The following is a 22796-nucleotide window of genomic DNA, read 5'->3' on the forward strand; positions in this document are numbered from 1 at the left end:
AATAATTCTAAATTATCAAAATAAAATATATAAAATAAATAATAAAAAATATGATTTTCAGTTAGTACAATAATTAATCCTAAATTCCGACATTAATAACTTACTTTTAGCAACATCAGACGCACGCACTCATAAAATCTCCCGGTTCTTCTGTAGACTCACACTAAACGGTTCATTTGAATCAGTGAGTGGTCGACTCCAGAACAGCTGCAATCGGATCATTGCGATTCGCGATCCGATCTAAAAGTTTATTTTGAAAAGACTCAGTTCGTTCATGAATCAGACACCGCTTCTGCGTGTCGGAGCACGTGATATATTATAGGGAGTAACGATATGTTTTATGAAATGTAGTGAAGTTAAAAGTACGATCTTATGCTTTGGAATGTAGTGAAGTAAAAGTAAAAGTTACTTAAAATAAAACTACTCCAGTAAAGTACAGATACTTGAAAAATGTACTTAAGTACAGTAATGAAGTAAAGCTACTCCATCACTGTCCACCACTGCAAAAAAGTTAAAAGAATTATGGATGCCACAGACTTTTTTTAAACTTCAGAATATAACATAATTTTATTATCGTAATTACAACTTTTAATTAAAATATTATGACGTTAATCTTATTTACTCGGTTATTTTTCGGCGTGGCACAAAAATGCTGCCTTATATGCTATTGAATGCAAACACAATTTTAACACAGTAGCCAAAGAACAAACTTAAAAAAAATAAAACAAAAAAGCAAAAAACAAAAAAAAACACAAACAAAAAGGAAAAATAGAGGCGGGATATTTGTCTTCTGAGTCAATGTTGCTAAAATGAATTTGACGAACTTGCCATCTCCTCATTGTACGTGCCTTTAGAGAGAAATGCATCTTTAGGATTACATAATGAAAGTGTTTTTGTTTGTTGAGTTATTTCGTTTTAAAATAGTAATAGTAAAAAATAAAAAAAAATTAAAACACAAAAGGCATTCTATAGATATATTTATCATTTCGGTGAAGCGCTTCTCCTCAAGACCAAGAAGACAGAAGGTGCATCCTGGGCCTGCAAAGTGCATCATATAATAACTATTAATTAATAATATTGATAATGTTCTTCGTCTGGCTGACTACGGTCTTGTATTAATTTTTTCTAAATTCCTGTCAAACGTGCACAAACTGACAGTCACCACCATAAGCTACTATTGAAAGACTCTTCACTGTAGTACACGATCGTTTATTGACGTTAACCTAATACTGTGTTCCAGACAGACAACTTGAATATAATACCTATAATACAATACAATATTATATTATAGTGTATAATATTATACTTTACATAATAAATATACTTTAAATATGTATATATTATGTTAGGTAAAAAAATGTTACCCTGTATGCACTGTAAGTCGCTTTGGATAAAAGCGTCTGCTAATTGCATACTTTTATTAAAATGTATTTATGTATATACAGTAGGTTATAGAGAAAGAGAGAGATGTTATTTCCAGGTCCAATACTTAGCTGGTTTTCATGCACTTCAGCAAGTCATTGCAATATTTTACCGCCAGTCTTTGAAACATTTCCTACATTACTTATTTTATTCTTTTTTTCAGTCATTTAATTTAAATGTGTATTTCTATTCTTTCTGCCCTTTTTAATTTAATTTATCAATTAATAAAAAAAATTAAGAAAACGAGTCATAAAGTTTACAATAAAGCACAATCAAATCCTTATATTATAATCACATTGCACTTGGATCAAGTTAAAGGTGTAATCTGCCGATTGTTCTTACGATGCACTCATACGATGTGTTTTATGATTACTCCAGAGCACTCGTAGATCTACGATGATTTTCAAGTGCTACTTAAGTTAAGATGCTTTTGGGAAACAGACCGAATATTAAGATCAGTCGTACGATCGTCTTTACGAACTTCTTAGGCTTACGAAACTTTTGGGAAACTCAAACCTGATTGTTTTCCTTATTTTACAAAAGCATAAGGTTTAGTTAATATTGTGAGTGCACACAAATACAAGTAGATCATTTGCAGTTCCGAATGATGCATATGCTACTCCTACATTTATGAGCAAATGTGACGTCGTAATTTTTTATTTTTTTATTTTTACTGTCATTAAAAAATAAAAAAAATAAATGCAAGCTGACGCCTCCATGTCCTGCAAAGTGCTCACTCTCCGCACAAACGATTGGATATGTGCCTAACAGCGCTCATTTATCTAGGTTAAATGTATAAATTAATGCTGCTGTACAATGCATGAAGTGTATTATGTCTGTTTATTTTAGGCAAGTCGGGTTGGTTTGAGAAGAATACAATTGATCAAATATAATGCTCAACTCACTGTCTGCTGTTTGCTCGTTCCTTTAATAAATAAACAAAAACTTGAATTTACCAAACACAAAACTTTACAAACATATTTCTAAATTAATTTAATCAATAAACAAAAATAAATACTAGATTAGATTAGATTAAACTTTATTGTCATTGCACATAAGGTACAAGGCAAAGAAATGCAGTTAGCATCTAACCAGAAGTGCAATAAACAGTATATACAGTGTCTACAATATGTTACAAATGTACAATAAATATACAAATAAGGCAGTATTATGGACATAATTTACAGATTTTAAATACTATCAGCATGATATACAGATAGGTGTACTATGAACATACTATACAGATGGATTATGTAAAAGTGTATGTACACTATAGGCAGAAACTATGAACATCATTTACTATAGTGCAGTGGACAGTAAAGTGCATAGAAAATATTTCAGAGTGCAAATGGATTACTCATTATTCTGGATGAACAGACAGTAGTAAAAGTAATAAGTGTCCTGTGTTATTTTTTTTTTTTTTTTATTTTTTTTTTTGCTTGTTTGTAAATCAGATGTAGTGATGAGGAGTCTCTGTGTGTGGGGGGGAGGGGTTGGGGGTTGTTGGTTGTTGGGGGGTGTCAGAGGGCAGAGTTCAGCAAGGAGACAGCTGAGAGCTCGACGTAGACAGTGTTTAGACAGTGTTTCCTCTGGATGTCCTCAAGAGCAGGAAGTGATGTCCCTGTGATGCGTTTGGCAGTTTTCACCACCCTCTGCAGTGCCTTGCGGTCAGCCACTGAGCAGTCCCCATACCAGACTGTGATGTAACTGGTCAGGATGCTCTCGATCGCACACCAGTAGAAGTTCACCAGGATGGCTGAAGACAGCTGGTTCTTCTTCAGTGTCCTGAGGAAGAAGAGGCGCTGGTGAGCCTTCTTGACCAGGCTGGAGGTGTTTGTAGTCCAGGACAGGTCCTCAGAGATGGTGGTTCCCAGGAACTTGAAGCTGGAGACACGTTCAACAACCGTCTCGCTAATGTGGATGTTATCCTGTGTGCTTCCTTTCTTCTTCCTGAAGTCTACAATGAGTTCCTTTGTCTTGCTGGTGTTAAGGGGCAGGTTGTTGTCAGCACAGCATGTGGGCAGGTGCTGTACCTCCTCCCTGTAGACATCTCATCATTGTCTCTGATGAGGCCAATCACCGTGGTGTCATCTGCAAACTTGATGATGGAGTTGGATCCATGCACAGGCTTGCAGTCGTGGGTGTAAAGGGAGTAGAGGAATGGGCTCAGCACACAGCCCTGTGGTACTCCGGTGTTAAGTGTGATCATAAGATGTAGGACAAGGGCTGGGCCCATGCAGGGCTCTATTGGTTCCCTTGTTTTAGTTAGAAGTTCCCCCCTGCTTCGGAATGCCTCCAGGCCCATATGCACCTGAATATCCTGCACACTCAGACTATGCCACTGGGGAGACCGATGTGTACTTTAGGTACTGTTATCATGATCATTACAACCTTAAAGCCTTCCTTGGGGAAGAATAGGACAATCCAAATGATTATTAATGTACCTATCATACGTACACTTATCCATGCGTATGTTATCCAGACATTTATCTACACGTACGTTATCCAGACACAGAGTTAAAAAAAATCACAAATTTCACCTCTTCTGGCACAACTTACTGCCTAACAGTGCTTATTTAAATGCTGTTTAAATATTGAATGTGGAAAGCATGCGAATTCTGACCCATTTGGTTTTCCATAGAACACACCCTGAGCAGCTCTGACATCACTGTAGTTCAGTGAGAGACTAAGAGAAAGTGAAACTTACTTGATCAACAACATGGACGCCTGAAACCATCGGACTCTTTAAACAACTGAATATTGAGTCGTTCAGAGACCCTTGTGAACACATCTGATACTCACAGGTAAGTGATAGAAATACAAGAGAGATTGTCCTGAACAGGTTTCTAATGGCTGTGGTCTGGTTTAGTAGGGTTTATGTCAGACTGGAATGAGTTGAACAGAAGCAGGTTTAAGCGTGTCAAATACGCAGATACTTTAGATGTTTACTGCACTGAAATGATATCAGAATTGTATTAACAGTATGTCATTAGATTGAACAAAGTTTGGTGTTTCTGTCATTTTGTTACGCGACATAAAGACAAACAGATAAAACAGGAAGTAAATGACCTGCAGACAAACTGAACACAAACCTGCTTCACTGCAGCTGAAAATCACTTTTACATTACACAATAACTTATGATCATTTAATATATTTTGTGGAAAGATTCATCTAATTTTGGATAAGGAGATATATATGTTTGTTGGAAAATATAAAGCTTGTACTTTGTACTTTCTTTAAACAGCAGGTCATAGTTCAGATTGCTCAGTAAGTTTACGAGTCTCTCACTTTGTTTCAAACGAATGATTGTGTTTCCATCACTATCAGTTCTCACATTTTAACCAGTTAAACTATCATTTTTCTTTAAAAGGTTTTAAGAGGGAAAGAACAATGGCCGAATCTTCACTAACAGCAAGAAAAACCAGGAGACAGAGTATTGAACATGATCGTCCATGTAAGTCAATAACCCAGAAAAACACTTTGAGTTGTCTTTTATAATATTGAATTTGTCTCTAAACACTCTTTACATTCAACCAGCTTCATGAGGTGCATCATGGGATTCTTCATAAACAGTATTGAAGGAGTTCACACTAATCCTAAATAATGTCTCTTTCCAGTAATGTCATCCTCCATGAGTTCACTGTCTGAGGAGATTCAGTGCTCTGTATGTCTGGATGTGTTCACTGATCCAGTCTCGACTCCATGTGGACACAACTTCTGCAAGATCTGTCTGAATAAGTGCTGGGACAACAGCCAGACCTGCAGCTGTCCATACTGTAAAGAAACATTCAAGCAAAGACCTGATCTCAAGATTAATACCACACTCCGAGAGCTCGTAGACCACTATAAGAAGAAAAGTCCTGAGGAAACAACTGAAGTTCTGTGTGACATCTGTGAGGAAAGAAAGCTGAAAGCGCTGAAGTCGTGTCTGGTGTGTCAGAGCTCTTACTATGAAACTCACCTGGAGCCTCATTTGAGAGTGGCAGGTTTGAAGAAACACAAACTGATGGATCCTGTGAGTAATCTGGAGGACTATATATGTCAGAAACACGAGAGACCTCTGGATCTGTTCTGTAGAGATGATCAGACATGTGTGTGTTCAATCTGCTCTGTGAAAGACCACAAGAACCACAACACTGTTCCTATAGAAGAGGAGAGTCAAGAGAAGAAGGTAGACGTTATTATTCTTTTAAAGGACTGATATCATGAGGAATCAGATTTTATTTCATATTGTGAGTTTAATGTGTGTTATGATAAATGTGTCTGTGTTGTTCTCTCTATAGACTGAACTGATGAAGACACAGAAAGACGTGCAGCTGATGATCCAGAACAGAATCAAGAAGATTCAAGACATCAAACACTCAGCAGAAGTCAGAAAAGTGAGTTTAAAATAATAGAATAAAAGTAGATAGTTAAGTTTGTGGAAAGACTTTTAGGTTTGAAAAGGCCTAGCCAGAATGTTTAAGTAGTTTTAAGAAACTTAAAATTTGAGATCTTTCAGTTTAAAGTAGTTTGAAAGGGAAGTCGTAGCCTAGAGAGTCAGAGAGCCGGACTCCCAATCGAAGGGTTGTGAGTTCGAGTCTCGGGCCGGCAGGAATTGTGGGTGGGGGGAGTGCATGAACAGTTCTCTCTCCACCTTCAATACCACGACTGAGGTGCCCTTGAGCAAGGCATCGAACCCTGAACTGCTCCCCGGGTGCCGCAGCACACACACTTCGGATGGGTTAAATGCAGAGCAAAAATTCTGAGTATGGGTCACCATACTTGGCTGAATGTCACAAGTTTTGAAGGCAATAAAACCTATCAAAAAAATAAATAGATAATAGACATATAAATAATGATTACTAATGAAGTTACTATCATTTCATTAACATGTTTCCAGCATTATTATCATGTCATTAGCATGATTAGCACGTTGTTAGCATGTCACTAGCATGTTTCAAGCATGATAAGAAAGTGACTAGCATGTCATTAGCAAATTTCCAGCATGATTAGCAAGCAACTAGCATGTTGTTAGCATGTCATTAGCATGATTAGCAAGTGATTAAGATGTATGTAGCATGTTGTTAGCATGTTTAATAAGTGACTAGCATGTTATTAGCATGATTAGCAAAGTTACTAACATATTTTTAGTATGATTAGCAAGTGACTAGCTTGTCATTAGCATTATTAACAAGTGATTAGCATGTTATAAACATGTTGTTAACATGATAAGCAAGTGGCTAGCATGTTGTTAGCATGTTTAGCAAGGAACTAGCATGCTGCTAGCATGACTAGCATGTTGCTAGCATGATCAGCAAAGTGACTAGCATGTTGTTAGCATGACTAACAAGTGGCTAGCTTGTTGTTAGCATGACTAGCAAGTGACTAGCATTTCATTGGCATGATTAACAAGTGACTAGAATGCAATTAGCATGATAAGTAAGTGAATAGCATGTTGTTAGCATGATTGTCAAGTGACTAACATGTTGCTAGCATGACTAGCAAAGTGATTAGCATAATGTTAACATGACTAACAAGTGACTAGCATGTCATTAACATGATTAACAAGTGACTAGCATGTATTCTCAGTAGAGAGTTTTTAAGCGTTGCTATGGCAGTAGACAGCTAAAATGCACCTTAAGTTTTATTGTATAAAATGTTCATCCCCTCAATGAAAGTCTATGGGATTTTAGGTAGTTTTGATAGTCTGGTTTATGAAATCCATAAACTGTCCATAAGACCAGTCTGAAGCTCTGACCCGAGTTTGCCGGTTTTAGCTTGAAAGCTCTAGGAGGAGATACATTTTAAAATTTAGTCTCAGAAGAAGAAGAGGATTTCAGTAAGATCAACTTACTTTTTCAATGAATAATGAATGTACATGTTTTTATTACAACAAACTTCAATTTTGAGAAAATAAAGAGGCAAGAACCGACAGACATAACAATAACAAAATAAACAAACAATCAAACGAATGACAGATGACTATCAGACTAAAATATACAGCAACAGCCAATAAAACAAGAACTAAAATGTAAAGGGCTTGTTCTGCTCTCGTCCAGGGTGCAGAGTGAAGTTTAATTCTTCATTTGAGGGATTCTGAAAAGACATGTAGCCTATGTATGTGAACAAATATGTATGAGCAATAGTTACACAGATTCTTCTGTTAGCAAACACTGCTAATAATGTGTTGCCTGTCCTGGTTGAGCAGAGAAACACAGAGAAGGAGAAAGCAGTCCGTGTGGAGCTCTTCACTGATCTCATCCGCTCCATTGAGAGACATCAGACTGAACTGCTGGAGATGATGGAGGAGCAGCAGAAAGCAGCAGAGAAACAGGAGCAAGAGCTGATTGAAGAGCTGGAGCAGGAGATCACTGAGCTAAAGATGAGAAACACTGAGCTGGAGCAGCTCTCACACACTGAAGATCACCTCCACCTCCTACAGGTCAGTCAACATGATCTCTCTGATCAATCATAATGCAGGATATGACATGCTGAAGGATTTCTCCTCTCTCCTGCTGTAGATTCACTCATCCCTGTGCAGCTCTACAAACACCAGGAACTGGTCTGAGATCAGTATGAAGACTCATGAGAGTCTGGAGACTCTGAGGAGAGCTCTGACTCAACTGAAGGACACTATAGATGAGAAACTCACACTAACTGGTACATCAATACACACTGATCAGATAGAAACATGATAGTGTACTCTGTTCTTTAAATATAAGCTTCAGATCTGATTGTTTTCTTGTCATGTGTCTCTACAGAGCTGAAGTGGATGCAGCAGTATGCAGGTACAGTGTGCTGTCTGCACTACACTAGTTTACATTCATACACTCACTGCTTCATTACTGCACTACAATCTGATTAAACACGGGGTTAACTAAAAACATCAGCATCACAGAATATCTGTATTCTCTGTTTTCTCAGTGGATGTGACTCTGGATCCTGATACAGCTCATCCTAAACTCATTCTGTCTGATGATGGAAAACAAGTGAGACATGGAGACATTAGACAGAAACTCCCAGACAAACCAGAGAGATTTGATACATGTGTAAATGTCTTGGGAAAGGAGGGATTCTCCTCGGGGAGATTTTATTTTGAGGTGCAGGTGAAGGGAAAGACTGAATGGGATTTAGGAGTGGCCAGAGAATCCATTAACAGGAAGGGACCGATCACAGTGAGACCCAGAGATGGATACTGGACTGTGTGGCTGAGGAATGGAGATGAATATGAAGCCTGTGATGATCCTCTCATCTCTCTGTCTCTGAGAGTGAAGCCGCAGCGGGTCGGTGTGTTTGTGGATTATGAGGAGGGTCTGGTCTCCTTTTATGATGTGGAGTCCAGCTCTCATATCTACTCTTTCACTGCTCAGTCTTTCACTGAAAAACTCTATCCATTTTTTGGACCATCCTTAAACTATGGAGGTAAAAACTCAAGTCCACTGATCATCACACCTGTCAGTTATAATAAATGAATTTACTCAGTTATCAAATGAAAGATAAAAATCTGGAAACATTATGTGCTGCTATTTTTTTATCATTTGCTTTAGTTTTTTTAAATCCAAAAGTTTGTATCACATATTTTTAATGTAAATATAATGCTTGTTCAGTAAATTATTATTTGTTCAACTTTTCATAAATATTCCTGAAATTTTTCTCCCTGACAAAGTGAAATTGACAAAAAAAACAAAACTGTGATAATGTCTGTAGAACTGAGATGCTGTGATCTTTCTGTTATAAGGAGTGAGACAGAAGAACACAATACACAATAAATATCACATAACATCACACGAAGGTCATTTATTTCATATTATTATACTCAATATTTTCATATTATTCTATAGCTTTTGTTTACCACATGTAAATCTGAAAATAATTAGGACAAATCCATTGTCAATGTTTACCACGTGTTTTACACGAATTTGGGCTTCTTTTTTTGTTAAGTCGTGTTAAAAAAATCATTGGTTATGGTTTTGGGATTATTTAAAAAAAAACATGGAAAACCTGAGAATCAACTTCGTTTTTATTTACATTTCTGGTCACTGTTTTTGGAGGTATTTAGAGGACACAAATGTCAGTGTCAAAAAAAACTTTCATTAAAAATTGGAAGTTTTGAAGCACAGAAATAAGTTCGGCCTCATTTAAAGGACAAACTTTGGCAGTTCATTGTTGAGCTGAAAAAAAAAAAAGTTAAATTGAAACAGAAATGTTATAGAGTTTTTAGTTCATGACAACATTTTTATAATAGAAATATTTTATAAAACATGTTAAACTTATCTTAAACTGATATCTTCAAAAGCTTTCAGGATTTGTTTAGGTGCAGTTCCTAACATTTTCCGTTAGATGTCAGCAAAGCTCAAGACTATTTTTTGTCATATTAGTGAATTGATTAATGGTTGTGGAGTAATTAAATGCACAATGTCTATTACAATAACACACACAGTGTATGTAATGTGTGTGTGTACACTCAGACTTCCCTCATTTATCATATAAAGTCCTAAAACTATTCACCTTGAAATGATTTAACATTTCAATAAAACTATTTTTAGTTATTGCGGTATTTAAGTTATACAACAAAATATATGTAAAATCCAACAAAGGCAGATAAAAGCACAATCTGGAGAAAAAAGAATAACTTTTACAATAACCCTTTTTAATAATTTGAGTTCCTCCAGGAACCTCTGGAGCTCTTTGAGTTCTCGTGTAATGAAGGAGTGACTCCAGAAGCTCAGAACTGGAAACAAAGTGCTTCAAACATCCAAAGAGTTCTTACATGAACTGCAAAGACTAGAATGGTTCCTCCAGGAACAATATGATGAGAAAAAGAGCTTCGAGGCACTTAAAATAAATGATTAAGTTCCTCCAGCACTCAAAAGGATTTCTGAGGCACCTTTAGTTTTTAGAGTATTGTTCTTTTCATCTTTTCAGCGAACTATGGTCATTTCCAAGTTAATGATCATTTTTACGTAATAAAAAATCATTAGATTATTAAGTAAAGATCATTTTCCATGAAGATATTTAGTAAATTTCCTACTGTAAATATAACAAAGCTTATTTTTTGATTAGTAATATGCATTGCTAAGAATTCATTTGGACAACTTTAGAGATGATTTTCTCAATATTTAGATTTTTTGCTCCCTTGGATTCCAGATTTTCTTAGAGTTATATCTCAACCTAATATTGTCATATCATAAAAAACCATACATCAATGGAAATATGATTTATTCAGCTTTGAGATGATGTAAAGATCTCAATTTGGACTGGTTTTGTGCTCCAGGGTCACTTTTTTTTTCAGTCTGAAAAATAGTCCAACAGTGAACTGACTGATGGAATTAAAGTACAGAATCATATTTCACTTCACTGTTCATAATAAAGGCAATCAAAGTTATTTTAACTAAACATTGCAGAAATAGTAGGCTACTTGTTTGCACAGTGTGTATCTGACTCTTAACCAATCATCTTCCTTTGCAGGTTTGGTCATATCTTCCTTTCTATAACCTTCGAATGCATCAGAACAAGCCACACTGACATGTTTCTAGCACTGACTAACAATAATGAAGATTAAAAAGTGTTCCTGATTTCTTTTTTTCTTTTTTCTTTTGCATGTTTGCCACACTTTAATGTTTCAGATCATCAAACAAATTTAAATATAAGTCAAAGACAACACGAGTAAACACACCATGCAGTTTTTAAATGAAGGTTTTTATTATTAAGCGGAATAAATGCAAAACTACATGGTCCTGTGTGAAGAAGTGTTTGCTCCTCTGTTAAAACTGTGGTTTATCACACCTGAGTTCAGTTTCTCTGGCCACACTCAGACCTGATTACTGTCACACCTGTTCACAATCAACAAATCTCTGAAATAGGACCTGCCTGACAAAGTGAAGTACACCAAAAGATGCTCAAAAGCTAGAAATCATGCCTAAATTCAAATGAATTCTGAAACAAATGAGCAAGAAAGTAATTGAGATCTATCAGTCTGTAAAAGGATATAAAGCCATTTCTAATGATTTGGGACTCCAGCGAACCACAGTGAGAGCAGTTATTCACAAATGGAGCTGCTCCACTGCAGCGACTTAAACTGTAATGATGCACTTTGCTGTAATAATGCAATGCCACTCAAATAATGCAGAAACACTCAAGCAAGAAAACATGTGCAAAGAGTGCGTGTGTTTGTACTGTTGCAGAATGAGAGGAACAGTAGTAATGTACTGCTAGATTCACTTTCGCCAGAGAGTCATGTATGCTTAAGGCTGAAAATATATGATGCTTTTAATGAATGACCCATAATTTTTTTTTTTTACTATTTAGTTTTAATCCAAATGCGTGTGCTAAGTTATTGAACATCAAAGATCACACAACAGAAGGGCGCGAGACTCTTTTCCTTGTTTGTTTTTTCTTTGAATTTAGAAGGGTTTTCTGGTGTCTTTTTTGAAGTTGTTGATTCCATGTGTGTAGATTTCTTTTCATGCACTGGGAAAGTTCTGTATAAATGTTGTGTAATTAATTTTAACAAAAAAATGTTAAATGAGAGAACTGATACTCCATGGCATGCTTTTTTTAAGTTGAATATGGATAAGAAGCCTGAGTAGAGAGCACTATATAAACCACCGTTGACCAAAAAAACAGGTGATTTGCAGTGGAGAATTCTTCTCGGTGCTGTCGCTGTCAATGCTTTTACTTCAATTATAAATCCTGAGATTGATGTGGGTTGTCCTTTTTGCACGGAGAGAGAGACCATCTTTCATACATTTGTGAATTGTGCTAGATTGGAATCTTTATTTTTGTGTTTAGGCAGTATTTTTAAGAATTGTAATGAATCTTTTTCTATGGTGCTATTTATTTTTGGTTGTAAATATGTAAGGAAGAAAAGGTTTATTTGTCAATTGCTGAATTTTATTTTAGGCCAGGCAAAACTGGCCATCTATGTAAGTAGAAAGAAAAAGATGGAACAAAATTTGGAACCGAATGTGGTTACATTGTTTTCAAACATGGTACAAGCAAGAATACTGATAGATTTTAGATACTATAAACATATGGATGATCTTGCTGCTTTTGAGGAAATTTGGTGTTACAATGAAGCTCTGTGCTCTGTTTTCGAAGGTGATTTGGTTTTTACACGTTTGTGAGTTTTATTTTTATTTTTTTTATTATTTTATTTTTATATATAAATGAATATTGTAATTTAATTGCGTGGTAAATTATATTTGTAATAAAGGATGTTAAAATTCTCTCTCTCTCTTCCGGTGAGGGTGAGGTCCATCGTGTGTGGTGGATAGCATTCTTTCCTTTCCTTTCTTTTTTACCCTTCTTTTTCTTTGATTTAGTTTCTCTTTATTGTTTCTTTCCCCCTACGTTAATTGTTAAAAAAAAAAAAAAAAAATCGCACCGAGTGTCGGTATGGTGTCTGTTCCGGTGCAAGGAACGGCCTTCTTCGTGATGGCTGCAGGTGTGTGCCGGAAGCAGGTGTAACGGTTGAAGGTTTGTTGTTGGCGGTAGGACATAAGATTGGGTTTGATAACATCATCTCTGGCTCGCGAATGAACAAAGCGGTCGTAGTATTTTTGAAAGCTGAAGCGTTAGTCAATATTTTGACTGTGGATGGGTTGTGGGTGAAGGAAGCTTTTGTTCCGGTTTCACCACAGCTACTAAAATAAATCACCATTTCAAATGTCCCGCCGTTTGTTTCAAACGATGTAATAATAAAAGAAGTTATGCGATATGGGAAAATTGCAAGCCCCATGAGATCGATTCCATTGGGGTGCAAAAATTCGGCGCTAAAGCATGTATTGTCTTTTCGACGTAAATTTTTATGTTCTTAAGCGCCCAAGATCGAACCTTAGAAGTTTCTTTTCGAGTCAAACTTGAAGATAATTCGTACATGGTGTACGGGAGCACAGAGAGCTTGAAATGTTACGATTGTGGAGTTGTCGGACATAAACGCGACTCGTGTCCGCATAAAGTGCGCGATGAACATCTGCCTTTAACTATTGCATCTAGAGCTGAAGAATCAAATGGAGAACTTCAAGCGACTGAAAGGAATAAAGACACTGCGCAGATTGATAGAGTGACGGAGGAGGTGAAGGAACAAGATGAGGTGAGTGGATTTGTTTCTAAAACTGTGAGTGATGACCAGCCTGGATGCAGTTATACTGTTGGAAAGCGCTAGTGCTCGTGGTGCTACGGATAAGATGGTGAATGAATGCAGTGTAGAGGATGTGATACAACACTCTCTAGTGACTCAAAATGTTCAGAGGAGGATGTAGGAGATGAAATGGATGGTTTATCTCAGAGTACTGAAGATAGTGAGACAGAGGAACAGTGATCTGAGATGGAAAGAGAAAGTGATTTGTACACTGTTGAACAAATTTATAGTTTTCTCGATGAATCAAAAGGGAAAGCAGGAGTAGAAATTGGTGACTTTTTTCCTGATCTTGATAAAAATGAGTAATTGTACTGAGCTCTCTCAACAGAAAAGGTTTCGGCTTAAGAAACACATCACATAGACAAAAAAATTAAAACGTTTGGAAAGGAGCAATTAACGAAGGGGAAAGTTAAAGACTCATGATGGGTCTTAATTTTTCTTTATTGCTTTCTTTCCTCTCTCTTTCTGATGGAGATCTTACGAGTAGGATCACTAAACGTGAATGGGATGAGGGATATTAAAAAACGTGTATTTCTTTCTGAGATTATTAATTTGAACGAGTTAAATGTTATCTTCTTGCAAGAAACTCCCAGTAACTTAGACAATGAAGTTGAAGGGAGAACACTTTCTTAGTCATGGGAATAATCTAAGTGCAGGGCTGGGAATTTTATTTGCTCCTTCTCTCAATTTCAATATTTTGTGGAAAAATGAATTGGGACCTGGAAGACTCTTGATTGTTAGAGCTGAAATACATATGAATTTTACTTTTGTGAACATTTATGCTCCAAATTTAGTCATTGAGAGAATAAGGCTCTTTTCTAAATTAGAACAGTTTTTAAGACGACAACATGATGGAGATTTTGTTGTTTTCGGTGGAGACTGGAACTGCACTTTAGATTTCGTTTTCGATAGGAATGGGGAAGAACCACATCAAGTGTCAGACACTTGTCTTGCTAGATTGGTAAATAATTTTCACTTATCAGATGTATGGAGAGAAAACAATCCTTTAGTTAAACAGTACTCTTGGGTGAGTTTTAGTAATGACACACTTTCTGCTCGTTTAGACAGGTTTTATCTATCTCATAATATGAGGAACAGGAGCCTGAATTCAACGATTACTCCTGTCTCTTCTTCAGAACACAAACTAATCACAGGTGAATGTAGTCTCATAACAAAAACCTATAAGAGTTCTTATTGGCATTTTAATGTTAAATTGTTGGAAGACACATTCTTTTGTGAAAATTTTCAGAATTGTTGGGAAGTTTGGAAGACTGAGAAAGGAAGATATGACAATATTATTCAGTGGTGGGAGATTGGGAAAGTGTTTATTAAGGAGTATTGCCAACAATATTCTTCTCACTCTACCCTGTGTTTGAAGAAAACATTAGAGAGTTTGGAGAAAGAACTTAAGATTATTGAAGGGAATATGATTGTAAACGCTTCTCCTCATTTGAAGGATATGTGGACTGAAAAGAAAAACTGTTTGAATTCAATCCTTGATGAAAAAGTCAAAGGAGAACTTATAAAAAATAGTTTTTTAACAAAAAGAGACATAGATGCTCCTACATCCATTTTTTTTGATTTAGAACGGAAGACTAAACATGGAAAAAAGAAGTTGTTTTTAAAAGATAAGAATGGACACCTTGTTTCAGACACGGAAAGGATGTGTAGGCACTAGGCATGCAGTGGATTTTTATACTGAATTATATTCTGCTGAGTCCTTAAATGAACAATGTAGACATCAACTTTTACAAGATCTTCCTGAGCTATCTATAGAGAAAAACAACTTTTGGAAGCACAACTTACTTTTAATGAACTGACCTCAGCAGTAATGGATCTCTCATCAGGACGGGCACCAGGGATTGATGGACTTCCTGCCAAATTTTATAAATGTTTTTGGACTATTATTGGTCCTGATTTTTTTGAAGTTGCTCAGAAATGTATAAGTGAAGGATGTTTAACAAGAAGTTGTCAGCGTGCTATTTTAACATTGCTTCCAAAGAAGGGAGATTTGACGCTACTAAAAAATTGGAGACCTGTAGCTATCCTATGTTCAGAATATAAAATTCTCTCTAAGTGTGTTGCTAAAAGGTTAAATGATGTACTGCATGAAATGATTCACAAGGATCAGTCATATTGTGTAAGGGGCAGATCTATTGCAGATCATTTACATTTGATGCGGGATCTGTATGACTATGCTTTTTACAACAATGTTGATGTTGGGTTTTTGTCAATGGACCAAGAAAAAACCTTTGACAGAGTTGATCATATTTTTCTTTTTGAGACTCTGAAGGCTTTTGGATTTGGAGAAAAAATTATTTCATGTATAAAATTGCTTTATAATGAGGCAACTTGATAAAAATCGGTGGCGGTCTCAGTGTCCCCATAAAGGTTCAGAGGGGTATTAGACAAGGTTGCCCTATCTCAGGGCAGCTTTATAGCATTGCTTTTGAACCGTTACTCTGTAAATTAAGAAGAGAATTAAAGGGACTGCAAATCAGAGAAATAGATTTTTCCCAGTGTATTAAAATGTCTGCATATGCGGATGATCTTACAGTCTTAATAAGAGGCAATCAAGATGTTGATGTTGTCAAAAATCATTTAAAAACATATGAAAAAGCATCCTCTGCGAAAGTCAATTGGGGCAAAAGTGTGGCAGTATGGTGTGGACAATAATGGTCCCATCCTTCCTGGAGAGCTGAAATGGGGAAGAGAAGGTTTTAAATATTTAGGGGTGTTTTTAGGATCTGAAGATTATAGAAAACAGAATTGGGAGGGACTAGTGGAGAAAACATGTGCTCGGTTGTCTCGATGGAAATGGATGCTCCTTCAGTTATCCTATAGGGGTAGAGTTTTGGTCTGTAATAATCTCATTGCTGCTACTTTATGGCATAAAATGATGATTTTAGAACCTCCAGAAGAAGAACTGATAATGGACATTCAGAAAAAACGAGTTGATTTTTTTTGGTCCGGGTATCACTGGCTAAAAGCACCAGTACTTTATCTCCCCAGGACGGAGGGAGGTCAAGGACTCATTGACATCAGATCTAGAATCAAAGCTTTCAGACTTCAGACAGCACAAAGACTCTTGTATGGTGAAGAAGTGAGCTGGCGTGTGGTAGCCCATGGCCTCCTGAGAAGAGCAGGTAAAATGGGTTCTGATCATCAACTGTTCTTAATGGACATCAATAAGCTGGATTTAACTGGTTTGTCTTCATTCTACAAGTCAATGTTGAGAGGGTGGACTCTTTTAAACGTTTGCAGAGATCTAAACGGTGAACAGAGTCAGTGGTTATTGGAAGAACCCTTGATCTTTAACCCAAAAATCAATGTGGATGTTCCAAAATCAACGTCTGTAAGGAATGCTTTACGGTCTGCAAATATTGTAAAAAATTAGAGACTTAATGACTGATGATGGATGGATCTCGGCAGATACTCTGGCTACCAAGTTTGGAATAAGATCAGTCCGAGTTGTGCAAAGGCTGTTGAACCATCTCTATGAGAGCATGCCGTGGACTACAGAGACTCTTTATTTTTACACAAAGAAGAAAATGCTGGCTCTTCTTTCCCAGATCTGGATATTACAGCTGTGACTGGTTTGTGGCAAGAAAGTGAAGGTGGTATTCTATCCTTTAAGACACCTCAACTTGGACGTTTCAGAGACATTGGGAAAAAAAGCTACTTATATTTGTTATGCGTAAAAGTTCTTAATTGTTGTGCACCTGAGACTGTAAAAGAGACTAAATGGACAGATTTTTTTGGATAAGACTCTTCCCCGAAAGGTAGCTGGAGGACCATGTACAAGCCCCCCATTGAAGAAAGGTCTGGAGACCTGCAGTGGCGTGTTGTACATGGTATTATAGCTACAAACAGACACGGAGCACATTTTGATCCACTAGCGGGGATAGGGTGTCCTTTCTGTGAACAGCAGGAGACAGTTTTTCATTTGTTTGCTGACTGTAGCAGGTTATTGCCTCTCTTTCAAATTCCTGGAGGTGGTGTCAGACATTAGGAGAAGTTTTCACACTTGAGTTTTATATCTATGGACCTAAATACAAACGTAGCAAGAGGGAGATTTATCATTTAATCAATTTTATTTTCGGACAAGCAAAGTTAGCTGTTTGGCTCTCTCGTGAAAGTAAAATAGTTGGTGTGGGACAAACTGATGTGGTACTGATTTATGAGGGTTTGATGAAGTCAAGGTTAAGAATAGAATCTGAATATTATCGACTGAATGAGAATTTTGAAGATTTTAAGTTTAAGTGGGCTATAAATAACTGTATTTGTGATGTTGACTGCAATGGCAATTTACAAATTCATGTATAATTATATATGATGATAATGGTTGTAAAAAGGGTTATGGGTATTTGATATAATATTTTTCTTTGTTGGTTAAATAATTGATTGAAGATTGTTTTAAAATTTGTGTAATAAAAGCTGTTCAAAGGTCTCTTTCTCTCTCTCTCTCTCTCTCTCTCTCTTTCTCTCTCTCTCTCTCTCTCTCTCTCTCTCTTTCTCTCTCTCTCTCTCTCTCTCTCTATCTCTCTCTCTCTCTCTCTCTTCCTCCCTCCCTACCGTTTTGTGCATGGTTTTATTTACTTGTTTTTGACACACCTGACCGAGCTACAATCTTTCCAGTGATTAACTGTATATTCACTCGTGCTTTATCAGCTCGCGCACCTCAGCTATACATTGTCCTTGTACCTTCATATAATTCGTTTTTTTAATTTAATATTAAAATCTGAAAAATGAAAAACAGTAACGCCCCTCTCCGCTGATTGGTCAACCGAACATTACAACGTAATAATAGTCCTAAAAACATAGAGTCCTACCTTCTACGGATTCTTAACGTGTTTATTTCTTTACATTTTCTCTTTCTCTTCATTGAACAGCCAGGCCCGGGTTTCCCAAAAGTTTCGTAAGTCTAAGAAGTTCGTAAAAACGATCGTACGACTGATCTTAATATTACGGTCTTTTTCCCAAAAGCTTCTTAACTTAAGTAGCACTTGAAAATCATCGTAGATCTACGAGTGCTCTGGAGTAATCTTGAAACCCTAAGTGCATCGAAGACAGATTTCTGTGATCACAGGACAATCTGCAGATTACACCTTTAACTTGATTCAAGTGCAATGTGATTATAATCAGGGCTTGAAAACGAAAAAAAATTAAATTGGTTCACTCCGAGCAGAATCGATATTTTAACGTTTCTGTTCTGCGTTCCTCTGATATTATTACTGTTCCGAAACCGGTTCGGGAGGAAGAAATACCGGTTAATAACCTTATTTTCAAAAAACAATATTATTTGCCTATACTTTGCCTAATAATAATTTAATAATAATAATAAAGTATAGAGTTTTCCTTACTCAAAAAAAGGAAAAAATAGAGATCTAACGCTTACAGTTTACAGCTTGCATCAGATTTTGTCCAAATGTGAGCTAGGCCTAGCTATCAACACTTTCTATCAAGTATTCTAAGACATTTGGCATCAAATGTTTCCATGTTCCCAATGTATCTGGATGCTAAAATGTTATTTAATATAAAGAATATAGAATAATAGTAAATAATAAGTAACGCTGTATATGCGTCCGACAGTTGGACTCCAAATTTCATTCAATAATTATTTTGAGGTTAATAGCAAATGAAAACTGTTCAGCTTCTGGGAAATTTGTGAAGCTCCGCTAGGCTAATTTTAGTTATTTTAGAAAAGAACAAAAATTACAAATTTAAGAAGCTAAAGCAATATTAACGACAAACCAAAACTGATTAATTTAGACTAAAACGAAACTGAAACCAACGTTGGGTTTCTCATTCGACACCAAATCAAAGTTTCCGTATTCCCGATGTATTTGAATAACAAATGATTATTAAAAGAAAAATAGCCTAATGTTTGTAAACCTTTTGTGTTTGCATTAGGCCTATGTCTATTTTCTCTAAAAAACTTATATAGGGACTACTACAAATTTCTCTCTCTCTCTAGGCTATATATATATATATATATATATATATATACATATTAGGCTATAGTATAGCCTAATGAATTATATAATAATAATAAACCTGGATTTATTTCATGTTCAAAGGAAAATTAGCCTAAACTGCTTAAGAATGCCTTCTTCAAACATTAAACGAAAAAAATAAAAAATAAAAATCCTCTAACAAAATAGACCCATTTTAAATATTTAGCAAAATAAATAATTAAAAATAAACGGAATTAAAAATATATATATTGTAGAATAGTCTGAGCAGGAATACGTATGTCGTTCATTGATGAGGGCTTCAGATGAATTAATCTCTGCGCATTTATGCGACCGTAATTACTGAAAGGCCTCTCCAATGGTGCGCTGGGAGCTGGAATGGAGAGTAACCTACATGGCGTGTTACTTTGCTTCATCTCGGAAACTCTTGATATCGCCTTTTCCACCTCTGGATCTCTCGCTATCTCGGAATGGAATTACACGTCGCTGTCCATGGTTTCATCAGCATCCTCCCATTCCGCAAAGTCTATTTTATTTTATTTTAGTCTATTATAAATAAAGGTTTATCTGATTTTAGTAATCTTATTTTGCTAGATATTTCCACTTTGCGGGAGTCCCGCAAATAACTTTATTTTCCCGCAACCCGCACACAATAATATCCCGCGTCCGCATTCACCGATCAAATATTGTCCCGCGACGCACTCGGTTGCGCTGGGTCCCGCAGGAATGCAGGTCTCTGAGTGTTGAATGCACATGCACCAATGGGTAAAAAAATAGGCCCTTTTTGCGCTGCGTCATCAGGCCCAATTTGGTCTTAATCCGGCCCTGAAGGTGCAAGACTTGACTGTTCACAGCTGAGCAGACATTTCACTCCCTGGCTTCAGCGTCACATTTGCGTATGATGTAGGCTACTGCTGGAATTCGTGATTGGTTGACAGCAAATGTGAAATATTAAACGGAATGATAAAATAACGTTATTAACCGGTTTATGTCCATTTCAAATTTTCGATTCGGTTCGGAACTAAAAAAAAATAATTTCGTTTCTGTTTCTGGTTCTGTTCCTGTCAAAATTTCGTTCATTTCGGGTTTTCATTTTCGTTCCTTGAACCAGTTCAGAGCCCTGATTATAAGGATTTGATTGTGTTTTATTGCACACTTTATAACTCGTTTTCTTTGCTTTTTTAATTAATGTATAAATTACTTAATTAAAAAAGGAAGGGAAAATAGAAATACACATTTAAATTAAATGACTGAAAAAAAAGACTATGGTGGGAGTGGGGGGTAGGGGTATATGTCAATAACTTGTTGAAGTGCAAGAATCCCAGCTATGTATTGGACCCAGAAATAACATATCTCTCTCTCTCTCTCTCTATACTGTTAATACATGAATAAATGTAAGTAAATTTATGCATATAGCAGATGATTTTATCCAAAGCGACTTACAGTGCATTAGGGCTAACATTTTTTACCTAACATAATATATAAGTATATAAAGTATTCAAAGTATAATATATATTATTATATAAAGTATAATATTGAGTTTTTTACACTGTTAAAGAGTTGGATTCCCATGCTAAACATGGACAAAGTTTCAAAAATTAAGCTGTACGTATGAAGGAGTATTTCTGTTCCAAAAATACTCCTTCCAGTTTGTCACAAGTTTCAGAAAGTTTTTTTCGAGTATGGCTCTGTGTGACGTTAGATGGAGCGGAATTTCCCTTATATGGGTCCTGAGGCACTACTGCCGGAAGAGCGCGCTCCCGTATAGCAGAGCACTGAGAACACAACAGACTTCACAGATCAGAGCGAGAGCGTCACGAAATGTCACAAAAGGAGTGTGTTTTTGGTTGCCAGGGCAAGACAACCCTGCACAGATTACCAAAAAACAGCATTAAGGGACCAGTGCACTGTAAACCCTGATAAGTTCACAGAACTCAAAAAATATTTTGTAACAGATTACACAAAAACATTTAAGTGATGTTTTTAAATGTTTTAAGTTTACATAAACTTAAAAAATTTAATTCCAGTTGCCTTAAATTATCTCAGAGTTATCTTAAATAAATATATTTCTGAACTTATAATTAGGGAGTAATTCACTCATAATTGTATCTATTTTTCAACTCCTATAATGTGGGAAATACACTCAAAATTAGGCTTTTGCTGTCCATCCTCAGTCTAACCACAGGCTCTACTCTTCACCACAACGGTAACACTACAAATCCAACATAACATAAACCTTTGTAAAATCTAATATAACACAACATTTATGTATTAACTTATGTCCCTCTATGTTAATCTTGTGTAAAAACACACAAAATAACACTTAATTTCTAAATTTATTTTCCTTGTTTTCTGATGCAAAGCATGCTGGGAACTAGAAAACACAATCATTTTAAGTTCACCTCACTACAACAAATTTTTGAGTTAACAGAACTTATTTAAATTAAGTCCAATGAACTTTCGTTATTATTTGAGTGCAATTAACTAATTTCATTTGATTAATTTCACTGTTCGGTTTTACAGTGTGGATGGAGATTATTTTTACAGAGCATCAATGGAGTTGTGCAAGTGTTTGTGTTTGTTCCCTGCATTTGGAAGATGCTTGTTTTACAAACATGGCCCAGTTTGACGACGGATTTGCATATCGTTTATTTCTTAAGGATGATGCAATCCCAACGAAAAAGGGTCACGATCGTGTGTTGGAACCGCATGGTGAGTAAAACTGCTTCAAATATCTCTGCCTCCTTGTTAGTGCGTCCGCCTCTCATGCCGGAGACCCGGGTTCGAGCCCCGCTCGGAGCGAGTCATTGCTGCTGCTGCTCTCGTTCAGTTTCAGCCTTGGGATCTGATTCTGGATCATAAACATACGTTATTGTTTCACGTGCGTTTCCCAACATTGCACGTAAAGCAGTCGCACGTGGCTGTGCTTTAAGTGCTGCTTAGGAGTCGCTGTCCGTTCGTCAAGTGCTGAAATGTCACATTATAGTTTCAAAAACTTCAAAAGAGTATTTGTTCCCGTGCATATTTGGACTAGTCATTCTTTAAATAAAACCATGATTGGACATAATGATTTTTAACACTTACCTTTGAATTAGCTCAAGTGTGGCACTGGCTGACTCTTGGTACTCAATATTAAAAACACAAAAGCAACCAAAAAGCACAGGAGTACTGTGTCCAAGTTATGTAAAAAAAAAAAAAAAAAGCCTCCTCATCAGTATTTATGAAAGTATTTATGACTTTGAAAAGATGATGTAGACGGTACCTCACTATTAAT

General features: G+C 36.3%; 1 protein-coding gene across 4 annotated transcripts in view; it reads left to right on the forward strand.

Annotated features, from left to right (window-relative positions):
* Window positions 1-22796, forward strand: part of LOC113099681 (E3 ubiquitin-protein ligase TRIM39-like) — a 69045-nt gene that overhangs the window by 40982 nt on the left and 5267 nt on the right. The window contains exons 1-3 of one of the 4 annotated variants that reach the window (XM_026264589.1): window positions 4131-4226; window positions 4668-4690; window positions 4794-4877. The exons of 2 other annotated variants lie outside the window; for them this stretch is intronic. In XM_026264589.1, the coding sequence (XP_026120374.1) occupies window positions 4814-4877 (64 nt within the window). In that variant the 5' untranslated portion in view covers window positions 4131-4226; window positions 4668-4690; window positions 4794-4813. Of the gene's footprint in view, window positions 1-4130; window positions 4227-4667; window positions 4691-4793; window positions 4878-22796 lie in introns of those variants that run through there. One more of the 4 variants, XM_026264586.1, reaches the window with a different exon arrangement.

This window comes from Carassius auratus, unplaced genomic scaffold (assembly GCF_003368295.1).
Source record: "Carassius auratus strain Wakin unplaced genomic scaffold, ASM336829v1 scaf_tig00217011, whole genome shotgun sequence".
Classification (NCBI taxonomy): Eukaryota; Metazoa; Chordata; class Actinopteri; order Cypriniformes; family Cyprinidae; genus Carassius; species Carassius auratus.